General features: G+C 39.2%; 3 protein-coding genes and 1 non-coding gene across 7 annotated transcripts in view; 2 read left to right on the forward strand and 2 right to left on the reverse strand.

Moving 5' to 3' along the window:
- Positions 1-279: 279 nt before the first annotated feature.
- LOC140755728 (beta-1,3-glucan-binding protein-like) lies at positions 280-9512 on the reverse strand. 2 transcript variants are annotated; one of them, XM_073091028.1, is made up of 10 exons: positions 9283-9512; positions 7097-7396; positions 5850-6010; positions 5195-5349; positions 4573-4721; positions 3326-3435; positions 2592-2706; positions 1770-1918; positions 1232-1430; positions 280-423 (listed from the first exon to the last, which is right to left on the reverse strand). In XM_073091028.1, the coding sequence occupies exons 1-9, from the start codon at positions 9395-9397 to the stop codon at positions 1233-1235; spliced, it is 1452 nt and encodes a 483-aa protein (XP_072947129.1). In that variant the 5' UTR covers positions 9398-9512; the 3' UTR covers positions 280-423; position 1232. The 2 variants fall into 2 exon arrangements, with proteins under 2 accessions (XP_072947129.1, XP_072947128.1); XM_073091027.1 differs by having other exon boundaries at positions 280-1430.
- A 2522-nt stretch (positions 9513-12034) lies between these two features.
- TRNAT-CGU (transfer RNA threonine (anticodon CGU)) lies at positions 12035-12106 on the forward strand. Its single transcript has one exon. It is a non-coding gene; the product is annotated as a tRNA-Thr (tRNA).
- A 593-nt stretch (positions 12107-12699) lies between these two features.
- Positions 12700-15492, reverse strand: mRpL52 (mitochondrial ribosomal protein L52). Its single transcript, XM_073091403.1, has 3 exons — positions 15305-15492; positions 14856-15004; positions 12700-14001 (listed from the first exon to the last, which is right to left on the reverse strand). Exons 1-3 carry the CDS (start codon positions 15345-15347, stop codon positions 13819-13821), a joined length of 375 nt encoding a protein of 124 aa, XP_072947504.1. The 5' UTR covers positions 15348-15492; the 3' UTR covers positions 12700-13818.
- Positions 15493-16123: 631 nt separating this feature from the next.
- The window catches only part of LOC140756255 (protein lifeguard 1-like), a 34103-nt gene continuing 32714 nt past the window's right edge, over positions 16124-17512 (forward strand). Inside the window, exons 1-2 of one of the 3 annotated variants that reach the window (XM_073091726.1) lie at positions 16124-16336; positions 17401-17417. Coding sequence is in view for 2 of the 3 variants with exons in the window: in XM_073091727.1 (XP_072947828.1) it covers positions 17491-17494 (4 nt within the window). In the remaining variant the exon portion in view is untranslated. Of the gene's footprint in view, positions 16337-16374; positions 16507-17400; positions 17495-17512 lie in introns of those variants that run through there. The other 2 variants (XM_073091727.1, XM_073091728.1) reach the window with 2 other exon arrangements.

Below are 17512 nucleotides of genomic sequence, written 5' to 3' on the forward strand. Positions count from 1 at the left end.
ATTAGAGTAAGTAGACCAGAAGTTAACTTTAAAAGAAAATTGTAGATATAAGTTAATATATTCAAATAAAACAAACGTAACATAGGTGTTACGTAATATAGGTATTAACGTTATCTATGGTTTATGTCAGAAATATTTTTTCAGTCTGTGGTTCAGTCCTTTCGTTTTGTCATAGACGTCATATTTTGCAGAGTATCGGGTACATGGCGTTGTCTTTTAAGAGTAATATATTTTTTAACCGACTTCAAAAAGGAGGTGGTTATGAATAAAACAAATTAATGCAGTATACAGTTCACTTCATTTAGATGCAGGATGGCTGGATCTTAGCTTACAATGCTATACGGATTATTTTTTATTATAAACGAGTAGCAGACTAGAATGTAGTCCATCTAATGGTAAGTAGCTACTGCCACCCATGGACACCTGCAATCAAAGCCAGGTAAGATTAGCTTCCAACCTGAGCTCGGCCACAGAGGCGCCGCTACCCCTGAGGACTAAGCTGGAACGCCTCGGAAAAGTATGTCTCCCTTACCACACCCTTCAAACCGGAACACAGCAGCGCTTAACCCTGCTGTTATTAGATAGAAATAGGTGTGGCGGTGGTGCCACCGGAGTCGAACCACAAAGGGTTCTACCACCTTCAAACGTGATATTAACAATTTACATTTTAACATTTTTCTGACGCGAGTTTAACATTTTTTTACCCGTCACAAGAAGTGCACGCTGCTAAAAAAAAAACAAAACTCTACACTCACAGCCCACACTAGGATTCCCAGTGTCATGGGTTCCATGGACAAATCAAAAACCCAGACCCAGAAACAGGAATCTAAACATCATCATTTATTTGTCTGGCCGGGAATCGAACCCGGAACCCTCTGCGCGTCAGACCGGTATGGTGACCGCTCCGCCACGCGGGCCGTCTAAAGAAGTTTTCACTTCAAAAAATCCTTTTAATGCATTTTTATGTAAAATTATTTATTGTTTGATTATTTAATACTTTCATCATGTGTATTAACAGTAAGTAATTAAAAAGAGAATAATTATTTTTAAAATTAAAAAAGACAAACCCACTGAGTTTCTTACCGGATCTTCTCAGTAGAGGTCGCGTTCCGATCCGGTAGTAGTTTAAGAAAATATTGTAACTGACAATTTGTAAGTGCCGCCGTTGGCCTATACAAAATAAATATATTTCATTTCATTTCATTTCATTTCATTAAGAAAAGTGGCATACACTACAAAGCCACTACTTTAACGTAGTCTACAACTAGCGCGGAGTAAGTCCACGTGGGGAACCACTTGTCCACGTCCTGCAGGAAATTGAGAGCGGCTTTCCGGGAGCCATCTCGCCATGGCTTGGTCTTCCCCAAGGAGTTCATGTTGTCAGGGAACACGCCTATGCCGCCGGCAGCCACCCCCAGCGTTATATAGAACTGAAACAACAAGGTTAAAGAAGTTTGTCCCTGTAGGCGTCGTCAATATTACTGACCCACTGCTGGGCATGGGTCTCCACAAAGAATGAGAAGGATTAGACCTTAGTCCACCGCGGCCAAGTGCGTATTGGTAGACTTCACATAACGATTACGGATGTCCATGGTCTGCAGTAGCCACTTAACATCAGATGGACTACATGCTCGTCTACTACTCTTATACTATAAATAAAAAAATGAATTAAACTGACCGTACAAAGTGTGTGAAAATAGAGTCCAAAGTTTCTGTTACATACATACATACGTACAGGTCAATCTAATAAACGTGTTTTAAAAACTTACGTGATCGTCAAAAGGGGCCACTCGGCTTGTGGAACCCAGGGCCGTGTACAGGTCACCATGGCAAGCCCGCGGCAGCCAGGCTCTAAAGCCGTTGTGGTCAGGCGTATAGTTGCCATACATTTGACCATCCACACCGAACTCGATGCCATCTGCACACATATTTTCGTATTTAAGGACATGGTTTAAAAAAATTAAGGGCATGATCATACCATTACCGTCCCACTGGGCACAATTTCCCCATAAATGAGAAAGATCACACTACATCACGGTCATCAAGTGTGGATTAGACTTCACATAACTTTGAGAAGTGATAGCTTAGTGGTTTAAACTCGGCCTACCAATCCAGGGGTCCGAGGTTCGAATCCCAGACATCTCTGCTTGTTTAAAGATATGTACGTATTATTATAAATTAATTATCCCTAACTATAATGGTGAAGGAAACCGTCGTGAAGAAACCTGCATATCTGTGAGATCTTTAAAAACATCGCAAAGATATGTGAAGTCTACCAATACACATTTGGCTAGCAGGGTGGACTAAGGGCTTATCCTTTTCACTTCAAGAATTAATCCGTGCCAAGCAGTGGGACTGAAATGCGTTTACAAAGTTCGAGTTTAGTTCAGAGAAAATTAGAGAGCCAAACTGCTAGTCCGCTCCGAATATAGAAACGTTGCTTCGCAATAGCAAATTGTAGATATTAGCGGGACGAAGACAGTGCGGGAACCTCCCGGCACACTCCGCTGCCCGCTCTCGCCCGCAGGAACATAGTGCAGTTAGTGTGCCCTTACGAGTAGAGCAGACTAGAAGTTTGGCGCGGACTATACCTGGTGTCCACTTGACAGTGTATTCATGAAAGTAATCTCCCCAGAAGATTTTATCTGGGCTCCTTGCTTTAAAAAGCTGACATTTCTCGCTCAATATTGGCCAACCATGGAGAACCTGTAGACATAATACATTACATATTACTTAGTATATTAAATACTATACAATATACAGGGAGAAAATTTGCCAATGGGCCTTCAGGGGCAAAGCCGAAACTATAAGAATAGGCGAAAAATGCTAAAAGGAGTTACGAAGCCGATTTTGATTAAAAAATCATGTGTGTACTTATGTAGAAGTTATACTTCTTTGGATATTAAAAACCACAAATAATAATAATAAGTACACATCGACAGTTGATCTCGAACGTAGAAACTTAGAAACTTCAAAATGAGAAATAATTTTTGGTCTACTTTATTTGCAAAACTCATGAAACCAGATCGAAAAATCGAAAAATACCGGTTTGTTGTATGAAGACCCCCTTTAATATTCAACTTTATTTTATTTTTCGTATTTGTTGTTAGAGCGGCTACCGTTATGCATCGTCTATAAAAATTTCAAGTGTCTATCTATTACGGTTCCAGAGATAGAGCCCTGTGACAGACGGACAGACAGAGAAGTCTTAGTTACAGGGATCCGTTTTTACCCTTTGAGTACGGAACCCTATAAAGCTTGTAAAACGGTGTGTTGATTGTTAATATACCAAAAATAACATTACCAAGCATTGGGGTTGGCTTACCTTATGGCTGTGTGTATCCGGGTTGGCATATTTGCTCCCTAACGCCATAGCAATTTTGATGATTCCAGACATCGAACCATATTTGTTCGCGTAGGGTTCCAGAAGAATTTCTAGAAATTGTTTGAATATGTATGAGAGAACTCCTCTAATATAATAGATATGTACATCTGTATTATTAATATATTTTGAAGGCGGTAGGTAGAACCCTTTGTGGTTCGACTCCGGCGGCACCACCGCCACACCTATTTCTACCTAATAACAGAGTTGGGCACTGCTGTGTTCCGGTTTGAAGGGTGTAGTAAGGGAGACAGACTTTTCCGAGGCGTTCCAGCGTAGTCCTCAGGGGTAGTGGCGCATCTGTGGCCGACCTCAGGTAGGAATATCTAATCCTATCTGGGGTTCATTACAGATGTCCATGCGCGGCAGTAGCCACTTACAATCAGGTGGACTGCATGCTCGTCTGCTACTCTTATATTATAAAAAAAATACCAAAAATAGCTGATCACCTACTCCTGTCTGTTCGTATAGTTCTGTAAAAATTTGTGTATCTGCTCAAAATTTTATCATAATTTATTTATGAAGGACGAAGGTGGTAGAACCCTCTGTGCAACGAATACGGCTGCAACTATTTCTGCCTAGTAACCGCAGTGTTGAGCTCTGTAGTGCTATGGTTTGAAGGTGTAAAGGAGACTAGTCCTTAGGGGTAGCGGCACATCTGTGGCTGACCCCAGGTGGGAATCTAATCGGGCGTAGCCACTTATCATCGACTGCATGCTCGGCTGCTACTCCTCTATTATAATAATTGGCCAAGTGCAAGTCGAACTCGCACACGGAGGGTTCCGTACCACCCACATTTTTATATTTTTAGTATTTACGAGTATTATTATAGCAACCATTGCAGTAAATGCATTGTGAACATTTGAGTTGTCTACCTATTACATAGATAAAGCGAAAACGTCGAAAAATAACGATTTATCGAATTTACTTTCAACTTTTTAATTTTTAGTGTTTGTTGTTATTTATACATGTTTCAAGTATCAACCCTGTGACAACCGATCAGACGTACCAAACAGACAGACAGCACAATCTTTGTTATTACTAAGATTGTCCTATCTATACGCCAAAAGCAGTACCCTATTGGGCTAAAAACAGAACCCTATTGGGTTCTGCTTTTAGCCTTCGAGTACAGAACCCTAAAAAGCACCTATCATCGTCCGAGGTTTAAAATAAAGGAGCAGCCTAAGTACCTGGGTACAGCCAGTCTCCCTGTGGCAGCTTAGCTCGGATGGTGACGATGCCGTACGTGAAGGCGAAGTGTGAGCTGGTGACGCGGCCGCTGGCCACCGGCGGCACCACGTCCCCCACGGCACGCTCCACGCAGGTCTTCCTCGTACACCTGGAAGTAAAGGGGAACCGTGACCATAATAATTTTGAACCCCTTGTGGTTCGACTCCGGTGGCACCGCAGCCACACCTATGCAGCAGCAGGGTTAAGCGCTGCTGTGTTCTGGTTTGAAGAGTGTGGGACGGAAGGGGGGTAAGAGTACTGTGTTGCAGTTATTTACACCCACTTTCAGACGCAGGACAAGTCAATATACTAGTGAAATATTTAATGACTACGTGTTTTATACCATTGAATAACAAATATAATTCTAATTTGACAAGTAGTGATATATTTATATGAATTGACTGTGTTAATATAAAATAAAATAAATAAATAAAAAGATGTATGAATGTGTTCTGTAGATATATGTGTGTGTATGTAACTCTGTGTGTATGTATGTGTGCGTGAATGCGTGAACAAATGTATAACCTGTGTGTAATGTTCCCAGCAGTGGGACAATAACGTTGATAATGATGATAAACCCACCCAGCAGATAGATCTAAGGTTGCACAGACTAAGGATTCAGTGTCATTGAACCCAGGCAACCTGTGCTGCAACCGGGGTTGTATGTAGAGCTTGCCGGCTCTCACGTACACCGTAGGGTCGGTGACCAGCCGTTGGTACGACACGAAGGGGTGCTCCTGAAACCATAATGCTTTGTTATAAAGTAAGGTAAACAGAGTTGAAGATTGTAGGAAGTTTTAAAAACTTTTTTCTATACTCACAGCCCGCAGACTAGAATTCCTTGTGTCATGGACACACATAGACAAATACCCAGATAATCAGACCAGACAGACAAATCTAAATTCACCTTTTAGATAGTTTTATGATTCGTTATTAGGCAAAATTATGTGAGGTGTCCAGCCTCACCTAATTTTGCCTAATAACAGCAATGTTGCGCCCTACTGTTTTTTGGTTTTAAGGGTGTGGTATGTGAAATATATTTATTAGGAGCTTCCCAATTTATTCCTGAGGTGTAACAAACTAACCGACCTGAGGTAGGAATCTAATTTTATCTCGCGTAGATTACAGATGTCCATGAGCGACAGTAGCCACTTACCATCAGGTGGACTGTGTGCGGGACTGCTGCTCCTCTATTATAAAAATAAACGTGGTCCCAATGGGGATCCCAATTACTGACTGGGTGGTCCTTCGGTATGTAGTGTTCGATCTGCCACACATCGGTGTCCAAGTCATCAAAATTCTCTTCAAATATCGTCTTTCCACTACACGCAACACCTTTGCGCAGTTTCGTGACGCTGGGCTGGCAATCTAATCCACCTTCGAAGTTTTTTTCAAATTCTGAAACACGGATTCAACTAAATTCAATTTTTCAAGGTGGTAGAACCCTTTGTGGTTCGACTTGAGCGGCACCACAGCCAGACCTAATTCTGCCTAACAGCAGTGTTAAACGCTGCTGGATTCTAGTTTGAAGGGTGTGTTAAGCGAGACATACTTTTCCGAGGCGTTCCAGTCCTCAGGGGTAGCGGCGCATTTGTGGGCATCAGGTACCTCAGGTAGGAATGCTAATCTTATCTGGGGTTGATTACAGATGTAAAAAGTTCACCGCTAAAACAAACCCCATTCGTCATAGCGCCTAGGTCCCAAGGTACCCCGGTCACCATTGGTAAAAGTGAAGGGATCCTGAAAGTTGACATCTCGTGTGACGTGCAGTATCGGAGTCATTTGGAAGTTAAAGTCAAGTTGGCGTCAAAGAAACTGGGCGTCCTGAACAGAGCCCAGGGTTACTTCACTGGTTTATAAAGTGCAAGTGAGGCCCCACATGGAGTACTGCTTGCATCTCTGGGAGGGGCGCCACAATACCAGCTTAACCCACTTGACTCCATACAGAAACGCGCGGTGCGAATCGTCGATGACCCAGCGATATCTGATCGATTAGAACCCTTAAGCCTGCGGAGGGGCATAGGTTCTACCTGCTTTACAATGATAAGTGTTCTGAGGAACTCGTTGATCTGGTGCCTACGTCACCCTTCCTTCATCACACCACTCGCCGAAGGATGAAGTTCCATCCACATAAACTGGACCCATGGCGGTCCTCCACGATTCGGTTTGAACGGTCATTTTTGGCGCGTACGTGCAAAATGTGGATTGAACTTCCTCCTGAAGTATTCCCTGAGCTATGACATGAGGTTCGTCAAGAGGGTTGCACAAAGAGTTCTCCTCCGAAGCCGGCGATGCATTAGCGACTCCTCTGGTATGGTAAATGTCCATAGGCGACAGTTACCTACTGCTTTCCACCAGGTAGCCCGTCTGCCTTATCGTTAAGTATAAATATAAAAAAATATATATGTTAATACACCTTGATAGAGACACAAATAACTGGACAGACTGGTTATTAATAACTGGAATATAAACGATTAAACTTACCCTTCACCACTATTCGCTTACGATACTTGACACCAGGAACTAAGTAATACGATGAATAGTTCCCATGTAGTTGTGGTAATGGCGTGCTGTTCGTATATCCCTTTATATTGGACGTAAACACGTCGAATGTGATCTCATCGCCAATGTATGACTCCCATTTCGCGTTTTCGTACACCCAGACACCGTATCTCACAGGAGTGCCGAAGTCACCCAGACCTATTCCAAATGGGGTGAAAGCTCCCGTGTCCCGTGATACCAATCCAGTAAAGACAACGAATTTTATGTAATTCTGCTCCAACACTGAAAAGGGAGTGTTATGTAACGATTATCACTTGCTTCTACGGTAAATATGAACATTGTTAGCAACGTGAGATTTCTGTAAAGAGAAGTTCTCAAAATTATGTAAAGTCTACAATCCGTAGATGGCCAGTGAGGTGAATTATGGTCTAAAGCTCTCGATGAATTTTAAAAAATGCATAATATAAAGGTAATTCTGTCGGTACTGGGACAGGCCTAAAGTACCTGTAACCCTTAGGGTACGCCAGTTAATCGAGTACACGAACAAATCAAGTAATGGTGGCTTTTAATAAGACTCTTTAAAACTGACTTTATTAGTAACAAAGAAACAAGTCTACCCATCAAATTAACTTATAAAACTTCTTATTTAGCTCTTTAAAAGCATTCAAAATACGCTTGCCTGTACATCAGTAAAATATATTACTAAAAATGTAGATGAAAAATATAATAGCTTATTTCGCATTACTTTTAGATATGAGCAAAGCATTTGACCTATTATATGACGAAAAGCTGTTAAGTAATTTATATCAGTACGGAATATACGTAAAACCCTGGGAATGCCCACAAAGTTATCTCATAAATTGTAAACAGTCAGTTGAAACAACAAAACCGATTATAACTGTAGGTATTAGTAACAGCAACAGTTAGATACAAAACATATAAAACGGTGTTCCTCAAGTAAGTATGTTAGGACCACCTTTATTTTGTCCCTGTAGTTCCGGGACTAGAATAGGGCTACGGTATCCCCTGCCTGTCGTAAGAGCCGACTAAAAGGGAGCTTCCAGGGTTGCCGGCGGCAAGAGTGGGAGCTCGAACCGTACGGCAAGCAACCCCGGGAAGGACGGCGACATGTGTGGTCGCATGCCGTCGTAAACACCAGGTGTGCGGGAGGAGCGTAAACTGCTCCCCTAAGGGCAGAGCCCTACCAGGGCATCGCGCTCGGAGGACTCGGGTTGTGTTCCATCGGAAATCCCAGAGTTCTCCACCAAGCGCTGAGGATAGCCACCGGGGGGGTTTTAGTGCGGTAATCCCACATAACCCGGCGTTGCTCCCACGTCGTCGGGTACCTTTAGCAGATTTCCCCCTCGAAAACAAAAAAAAGGACCACCTTTATTTATCATTCGTCATCAACCCATTACTGTCCCTCTGTTGGGTCTCCTCTCAGATTGAGAAGGATTAGGGCATAATCCGCCGCTCTGGCCAAGTGCGTATTGGTAGACTTTATATATCTTTGAGATTTTTTCTTTCAGGTGTGCAGGTTTCCTCACGGACTTTTCCTTCGCCATTAATAATTAAAATTATCAAAGCAAGTGATAATAATTAATTTCATCACTATATATTAATTTGATACCGTTTTCAACCCACTACTGGGCACGGAACTCCTCTCAGAATGAGAAGGGTTTAGGTCATAGTTCTACGCGCTGGCTAAGAACGTGTTCGTAAACTTAACATACCTTTGGCATTTTTTAATAACTCTCAGGTGCATAGGTTTCCTAACAATGTATTCCTTCACTGCTGCGCAAGAATGTTACAAAAGTTATAAATATAATACGGATAAAAAATGAAGAAGTATGAAGAATACTTCTAGGCATCAATTGTCAAATTTCGACCTTTGGTAGAAAAACATTCGATAGATTGAATTATTAATGATTATTGAAATGACGTCCTAACATAACATGACATGTCCTAAATTAATATAAGTACCTGGATGATCGAACTCGGTATTTTTTAAACAACGCGTATTTTTTTTCTAATAAAATATTATCGCTCCCGAAACACCTGCATACTAAATGTAATGAAAATTGTTGCCGTTTTCTAGAATCAGATTATTTGAACCTACAATAATTATTCCTTTAAAGATAAATAATATTGTATTAAGTTAATACAACCTGATAGAGTCACACGGATCCCATGCGGCTCGAAGACCTGTATCCGTATCTCGGGTTCGCCGTTTATAACGTACAGAACAAACAGAGTACACAGTACTGTCCTGGTAATAGCCATCTTGATACTGAACACGAGAGCTCAATCAAACGGTTAAATCGAAGTAAATCTTGATTTTCATGACGACACACGTTACCGAACGATAAATGTACACACGTATTTATTATTATCAATGAGACTAGCAAGTCTACGTATAAAGATATGCGTGTGTACGGCTGTATGCGCGTTACTAAACACTGGTTACTATAAGGTATTTTATATATAAGGTATTTTAAGGTGGTAGAATCCTTTGTGGTTCGACTCCGGCGGCACCACCGCCACACCTATTTCTACCTAATAACTGCAGTGTTAGGCGCTGATGTGTTCCGGTTTGAAGGGTGTGGTAAGGGAGACAGACTTTTCCGAGGCGTTCCAGCTTAGTCCTCAGGGGTAGCGGCGCATCTGTGGCCAACCTCAGGTAGGAATATCTAATCCTATCTGAGGTTGATTACAGATGTCCATGGGCGGCAGTAGCCACTTACCATCAGGTGGACTGCATGCTCGTCTGCTACTCTTATATTATAAAAAAAAACTAAAAAACACGCTTTTATGATAAAATCAACTGAAAAGTAGAAAATAATTTTCAATCTAAGAATCAATTAAGGAACAGTAAATAGTATAATTGTGGAAAAAGTGTGGGGTGCTTTTCGAACCTGATAAATGGAGCACCCCACACTTTTTACACAATTATACTATTTACTGTTCCTTAATTGATTCTTAGATTGAAAATTATTTTCTACTTTTCAGTTGATTTTATCATAAAAGCGTGTTTTTTAGTTTTTTGAACTATAATTATTTATTAATTTTTAGTATTTCTCGTTATAGCGACCACCATTATTCATCGTTTGTAAAAAAATCAAGTGTCTATCTATTACGATTTAAGAGATAAAGCCCAACGACAGACGAACAGACCGCAGAGGGTTTCGTTTTAACCTTTGAGTACGGAATCCTAAAAATCATTCTACAAGAGGGCATTATAGATATGTTTCAGAACATTTGAGTTATAGGGAAATAACATTATTATTTTCTAAACTAAAAATCACGATATAAAAGTTACGCCTATTGAAACTAAATAGCAATAATTATTATTTGCAATCTAAAGTTGCGATGAACTTTGCTGAAGGTGTTTGAAAAATCTCGCCTCGAAAATCGTTAATCCAGAGGATGTTGATAAGGACAATGGTACAAAACTATTAATGTTTAAAATATTGAATTGTCATCGGTCCTTAATAAGTATGCCAAATTTCGGGTTAATCCGACGTTTTGAAGGGGGTTAAAATCATGTTGAAAGATTCCGTTACATACTAACATACTAACATACCAACATACATACGTCTGAAGCTAATAAAAGCGTGTTAAAAAAAAATATGTTACAGATTATTGTTTCCAGAAATATCGCTGTCTAATTGCCATTATAATACTCTTAATATGGGCTTGTCTTCTAAGCCGGTCAACATATTGCAGTTTTATGCGCATTTGTTAATACATTTGCGTGGCAATGTTCCGCAATCCGTCAAGAGATGGCGCATGTGACGTATTCTGAATGACGCTATTGAAATCTCCTGAACAACTTCCATACATGCAAGCTCTGAACTGAAAATGTCTTTAGAAAACTGAAATGGGAAAACCGAAGTGGGAAATTCCCTTTGCTAAAGTGGTCAACCCAACACGATCTTATAAGATACATGTTCATATACACCATTTTATACACAAAGTTTATTTGATAACTTTTTTATTGTCGATCGGTGACAGTATCTCAGATAAGCATAGCGTTACAAAGCGGAATACAGCAACGCTACCAGCTTTAGGTAAGGCGAAATAGGCGTGACAGTGCTGCCAATAAAGGAATAACCCAAGAACAAGCAAACGATAATAACTCTACTATTAATATGATACCGCAATCAGTAGTATGTGTCAATAGAACATGACCTGGCGACCTCAGCTCAATTAAAATAACGCCATATTTAAATCATTTACTAACATTTTAATCAATACCTACAAATAAATAAAACAGAGTATCTGTATCAAATATTCCAAGATTCTATTATTTTTTTTCGAAACAATGGTGAGTCATGGTAAGTGGCTAACTGAGACTACCATAGTAAAATGTTCTACCTTTGAAATTTAAACTAATTTCTACCTTAAAAATCAATTTATCACTTGCTTTAACAAACTTTGGTGAAGGAAAACATCGTGAGGCAACCTGCACACCTGAGAGATTTATAAAAAAATCTCATAGTTGTGTGAAGTCTACCAATACGCGTTTGACCAGCGCGGTGGACTAATCCTTATCTTTCTGAGAGGAGACCCGTGCCCCGCATTGATATTGATAGCCGCTGTATTTTGGTTTGAATAATCTAGTAAGCACACGAGCCGTTTAGTCCGCAAAGGCAACAGCTGTTACATATATTCCAACCATATTATTGGCAAACTTTCAAAATTCACGTATTTAATAATATAATCTAACGCAGTGTTTTCCAAAGTGTAACCCTAGGGGCTCTCATAGCTTCTATAAAGGGGTGGTCAGAATCGTGAAGAAGTCCAGCAATATTTTTTTGCGCGGGCCTATAAATGGGGTTGCATCGTACTACTAATCTATGCATCGTACAAGTTTGAAAATCACTGATCTAACGTCTACTAGAAGGCATTAGATCACAAGCCTCTTTAGCTCAGTGGTAGAGCACTGGTCTCGTAAACCAGGGGTCGTGAGTTCAAACCTCACAGGAGGCAAGATTAATATTTTTAGATTTATTAACAAAAATCTAGTTTATTAAACAAAAGTAAGCGGAATAAATTGTTATTTTTTATGATTTTTGAAATGTGGAAGAATTATAGTTTCAAATGGACATAAATTCCTTTTTTTTATAAGTAGCAAATATGGAATCCACCTGATGGCAGATGGCAAACTACGGCTATAATCCAAGCCAATCCGGCCCAAGAACATCTATAATCAACCTGAAATCATTAGACCTATTAGACCCCTATCTGGAATCAATCACAGATGCATTAATCCACATGTTACTACCCTAGAATTGGAACGCCTCATATATTGTAACAGTCATATACTTTGTGTCCACTCCAATTTATATTAGAACAGTTATTTTCACGCAATCTTTTCCTACTTGAATTCAAATTGATAATTCCGTTAGCAGTGCAGCGTCGTCTGCTCCAAGATCCATTTAAATGCTAACAGCGCCATCTAACAGAGGGACGCTGACATCGTTGTGTAACAATATGTCTCTCCCTTACCACACTTCACAACCAGTAGTTATTGTCAAAACAGATGTTACTCGAGTTACAGAGATACTCGAAATAAATAGACATTTAACAGTAACTAGTTTATTACTATAAATAATACAAACAAACACACAATCATGTATACCTATTAAAAACTACATATTTTTCCGTGACAATTTCCTGTAACTTTTTTTAAAACATTTGAGTAGCAAACATGCAGTTCACCTGATAATAACCTATCCTGTGGACATCAGGCACTAAATCCATATAAAACAGGGTCTGCCTGAAGCGGATAAATGCATTGCCACTTCTGACTAAGGGCTCGAACACAAAACTGCGATGCGACGCGATGCGAATTCGCAACGCAGAAAATTGCGATGCGAATTGCTGCGATGCGATATCGTGCGGCGTAGCGTCTCTCAGGGTGACGAACAACAACAACCACTGTGCGATGCGAATCAATTCGCAAGTTCTTGCGATGCGTCGAGGGAGCTCGCAGATTTTTGCGATGCGACATCGCATCGCAGTTTTGTGTACGAACCCTAAGATAATCGTGGGTGTCATGGACACACACAGAGACAAATACACAAACACCCAGACCCAAACAGAAACCTTAATTCATCATTTAGATTTCTATCTGGCCGGGGATTGAACCCAGGACCCTCTGCATGTCGAACCGTTATAGTGACCGTTCCGCCACGCGGGTCGGGGTGTGTATAAGGAGTTAAGTTAGATTAAGTTAGCCTTGATACAATTTTTAACTGTGCAAACAAGCAGGTAGACAAAAGTAAATACTACAAATACATACACACTTCAAAACAAAGTTCCGTATGTTTTTAGTGTAACCTAATGATAAAGCAGACGTGCTACCTGATGGAAAGTAGTCAGCGTCGCCTATAGACAGTCAGATGGAACATAGTCAACATTAAAATTTGCAACACCAGAGGAGTCGCCAACGCATCGCCGGCTTTAAAGAAGAGCTCTTTTTACATGTATTTTGAAGAGCCCTGTGTCATAGTGCTCCAGGAATAACACAGGAAGAATATCATCCCACAAATATTAAACGAGGTGGTGCTGGCGATATTTATGATGTGTTCTGCAGAAAATGTGTCTCATACAGAAAATTCGTATTATTCGTATGTTTAGTAGAAGACAAGATTCTTTGAATAAGTTACAGGAAACTTTAATAATAATGTGCCTAGTTTTCAATTCTTCTTATTCTGAGCTCCTTTAGGCTTAAGCCAGTTCCTCTGAATTTGTTCCCTCTCCTCTCTTTCAGCACGGAGTATGTCCTGATGCCTCTGCTTCGCGAATTTCAGCTCTGAACACAGCTCCACTATCCGTTTAGCATTATTTTCATTCTGTACCATCCTTAGTTTTTGTTTGTGCTAGAATTAGACAAAAACGTATTATTTTTATAATGTTTTGGTATACATTTAATTTTGGATACTGGATCCATCTTTATATATATATTTCTTATGTGCGTGTGTATGTCACTTAACTTCTCCTAAACGACTAGACTGATTTTGATGAAATTTGTTGTGAGTGTTCAAGGGGACTTGAGAATGGTTTAGATTCACAATTTAGTCCGTGGGAAAAGGTTTTTTTTAATTAATTTTAATGCGTAAGTAGTTATAGAATCGGAAACTATGCATTTGATCAAGTGACAATCTTTAGCAAAGTTGTTGTCCAAGAGCCCACGAGGGTTTGGGAGTTGGTAAGACCAATTTTCGACAGATGGCACTACTGTCATTCCAATGCAGGTACAAATTTTCCGTTTTATGTATGTCATATTATTTCTTTAAAATGCGGGCGAAGCCACGGGCACAACTAGTATTAAAATAAATTCTTGTAAATACATCGCCAAAAACATTAACAAGACAGTTAGCATATTTAAGTTATAGCTAATGGGATGTAGAATAATGCTATTCATACGGTGCAACCCTTTAAATGTCCTGCAACTAAACCCAATCCTTTCCCAACTACAGTAGGAGGCCTAGATTATAGTTATTTTACTACAAAGCGTTTTGACACCTTCACGGGCTTTCATAGTCGAACTACAAAGGGTCCTACCACCTTCAGAACCATCTTTTTTTTTTAATAACATAATAACCTAATACCTAATAACGTAGAATAAGTATAAATAGGTGTGGCGGTGGTGCCGCCGGAGTAGAACCACAAAGGGTTCTACCACCTTGTTTCAATTACAACTATTGATAGGTGTCTATAACAAGATACATACCAAAAGTGGTGTTGGTCGGCCGTCGAGGAAGGTGTAATCAGGGGTGTCGGTAAGAACACCCTCAGCATTCTTGTTCACAGGGAGACCACGCTCCTCTCTCCATTGCTTTATACTCAGCACTGATGACCGGCTTAGGAATCGGAACACCACTGAAATTTAAAAAAAAAACATCATGATAGGTATATAAAAGAGATAAATAAATAAACTTAGGGTAACGTCAGATCACTCAGTCTACCAATTCTCATTTGGCCAGCGCGGTGAACTATAGCCTAGACCCGTCTCACTCTAAGAGGTGACCCAGAAGTGGGACAGTAATAGGTTGACGAGGGACGACTAATAGCTACACATCCGTGGCTAACCTCAGTTAGGATTCCAATCCTGTCTGGGTTTGGAATGTATGCTTTTCCAGTCTCATCCAAGATAGAAAGTATATTGTCAAAAATACTTACATTTTGATTGAAAGTAACATAAACCATTCAGCGACTTATACATGATCGATTTAATAATAACGTTCCAAACGGGATTGTTAACTGTCGGAACAATCTATTTATTATTTTCAGCAATTATCTACTATAACTTTTAGGTTATGTTAACATAAATATTGTAAAAAAATAATTTGAAATTTTGAATTGACAAATGACATTTGACAGAATTAGGCTTTTTAATTAATATTTTTTGCGGCCATGGCTTCTTGCTTTTCAACCAACTTTGAATATGATGTTTTACATTTACTAACAACTTAATTTTTTAAATGCAGTATTTAGTTCTTTTCATGGCTTCTAATACTTTAATTTTAGGAGAACTTTCATCATTTAATATAGAAAATATATTTGTTATGAAAAAGAACATAAAAGTTCTTTTTCATAACAAATATATTTTATAAATAGTAAATACATAGCAGCTCTATTAAATTCATCTTGGAGTAATCCTAATTTTATATTTCATACTAACCATGATTTTGGTATCTTTGCATTTCTTAATTCTTAAATTGTTATTTTCAAAAAAAATCAGTTTTTTAAATGAATATGAAGAGAGATTTAAATATTACCTATTGACCGGACTTTCCTGTAAGTTCTAGAGTAAATTGTCTATGTTTTATTTTCGCATAGAGATGACATCATTTTCCATTACTTCGTCAAGCAAAATCTCAATTTATGATTGGCCTCTATTTCTGCGATAGAGAAAACAGCCAATAGAATTTTTCCCTGGGAATGTTGCGCATGACACATACGTGAAAGTTTTTGTTCAATACATTCAAGTCACTTTGACGTTCATTCAGAATCATTCATATTATTCAATTTCATGCTAGTAATTTTCATTCATTCGTATAAAGCGAGCACGGAGCGAACGGAAGCAAATTGTGTTTGTGATTTTGTGAAAATTGAGTTTTCCATTAGAAAGTGCAAATAAGTGATTCAAAGTAATAAAGTTTAAATTTGTGATTGTTTCGATAAACGCGTACCAACACGTATTAAACTAAGGTATGTTGATGTGACAAAATCAAAATTTACCCGTGAAAGAGATCGATTAATTCTTGCGCCATCCGTCCGGCAATCTGGTACATTCTACTCTACAGTCGATATACAAAAGTATAAAAATTGGTAACTGAAACACATCCATACTGGTTTTCTGTTTTTATATTATGTGAAACGTAAGTGGCGTCTTTGTTTCGATTTTGGCCATGAATACATTCGGTAGCTATAAAAAGAATGTAATTATGTACAAACAAAACAACCTCATATTGCATCATATGTGGGTAATTAATTCGTCATCTTAAGCGCTGTGACGTATGTGTTTTCTCAAACATCGAGGAAACTTGAAGGAAAACCGAAATTGTTATTTTTAGAGGATCTCCTAAACAGAAAACAATGTTTTGATGCTAAACCTTCTGATCGGATGAAATACTCCAATACTACCTAAGAATTCTGGCATAAATTGTTATTACAAATTTAATTTTCTACTAATAAAAAAGTTAATGATAATTGGCGATGCAATTAAGTAATGTCATTTATACTTACCTTACGTTTAAAATAGGCCCCAGTTTTAAGCCTGTTTGTGAATTTCAAAGATGAAATATGGCGATATTAAAAATCAGTCTCGTTTTCTGCCTACTAAAAACCGAAATTTGAAAATTTCCCATTGCAAAACATTGGATAGTATCTGGGTCATAACAGATTACTTAACTTTCCCATTTACCATTCATAAATTTGGAAACTTTCGCTGGCAACTCGTTACTGTCCCACTGCTTCTTGTCTCAGAATAAGAAATTAATTGCAATAGTCTAACACACTAACCGAGTGTGTATTGGTGGACTTAACTCGCTGCTGGGCACTGATTTCCTGTCGCAATGAGAATTAGGTCACTGTATACTGAGCTGGCCAAGTGCGTTTTGGTAAATGCACATACCGTTGAACTTTTTTTATAAATCTCTGGTGTGCGGGTTTCCTTACAATTCATGTGAGATTGAAGCATATCACGGGTGTTGTGAACCTCGGTGAAGAACTACAGGTGAATATGTACTAATGAATTTTATTCTTTGTTCCAGTTAGTCACCAGTGCCGTGTAAGTGCTGTCAGATCTATTTCAAACGGCCACAGACAAGCTTAACGCAACAGAGCATTGAAATTACAACGCAATGTGTATGTACCCTTATTGTC

The sequence above is a fragment of the Epargyreus clarus genome, unplaced genomic scaffold (assembly GCF_041222505.1).
Source record: "Epargyreus clarus isolate Ecla_fem2 unplaced genomic scaffold, WU_Ecla_fem_2.2 ptg000034l, whole genome shotgun sequence".
Taxonomy (NCBI): domain Eukaryota; kingdom Metazoa; phylum Arthropoda; class Insecta; order Lepidoptera; family Hesperiidae; genus Epargyreus; species Epargyreus clarus.

Coding starts and splice junctions, on each gene's coding strand:
- LOC140755728 (XM_073091028.1), bottom strand. CDS start 9,397: ATGGCTATTACCAGGACAGTACTGTGTACTCTGTTTGTTCTGTACGTT. Junction 1,919..2,591: donor CACTGTCAAGTGGACACCAG/GTATAGTCCGCG, acceptor ATATGTGTGCAG/ATGGCATCGAGTTCGGTGTG. Junction 1,431..1,769: donor TGGCCCCTTTTGACGATCAC/GTAAGTTTTTAA, acceptor TTGTTGTTTCAG/TTCTATATAACGCTGGGGGT.
- mRpL52 (XM_073091403.1), bottom strand. CDS start 15,347: ATGTATAAGTCGCTGAATGGTTTATGTTACTTTCAATCAAAAT. Junction 15,005..15,304: donor ATGTTACTTTCAATCAAAAT/GTAAGTATTTTT, acceptor TTTAAATTTCAG/TGGTGTTCCGATTCCTAAGC. Junction 14,002..14,855: donor GCCGACCAACACCACTTTTG/GTATGTATCTTG, acceptor GTCTAATTCTAG/CACAAACAAAAACTAAGGAT.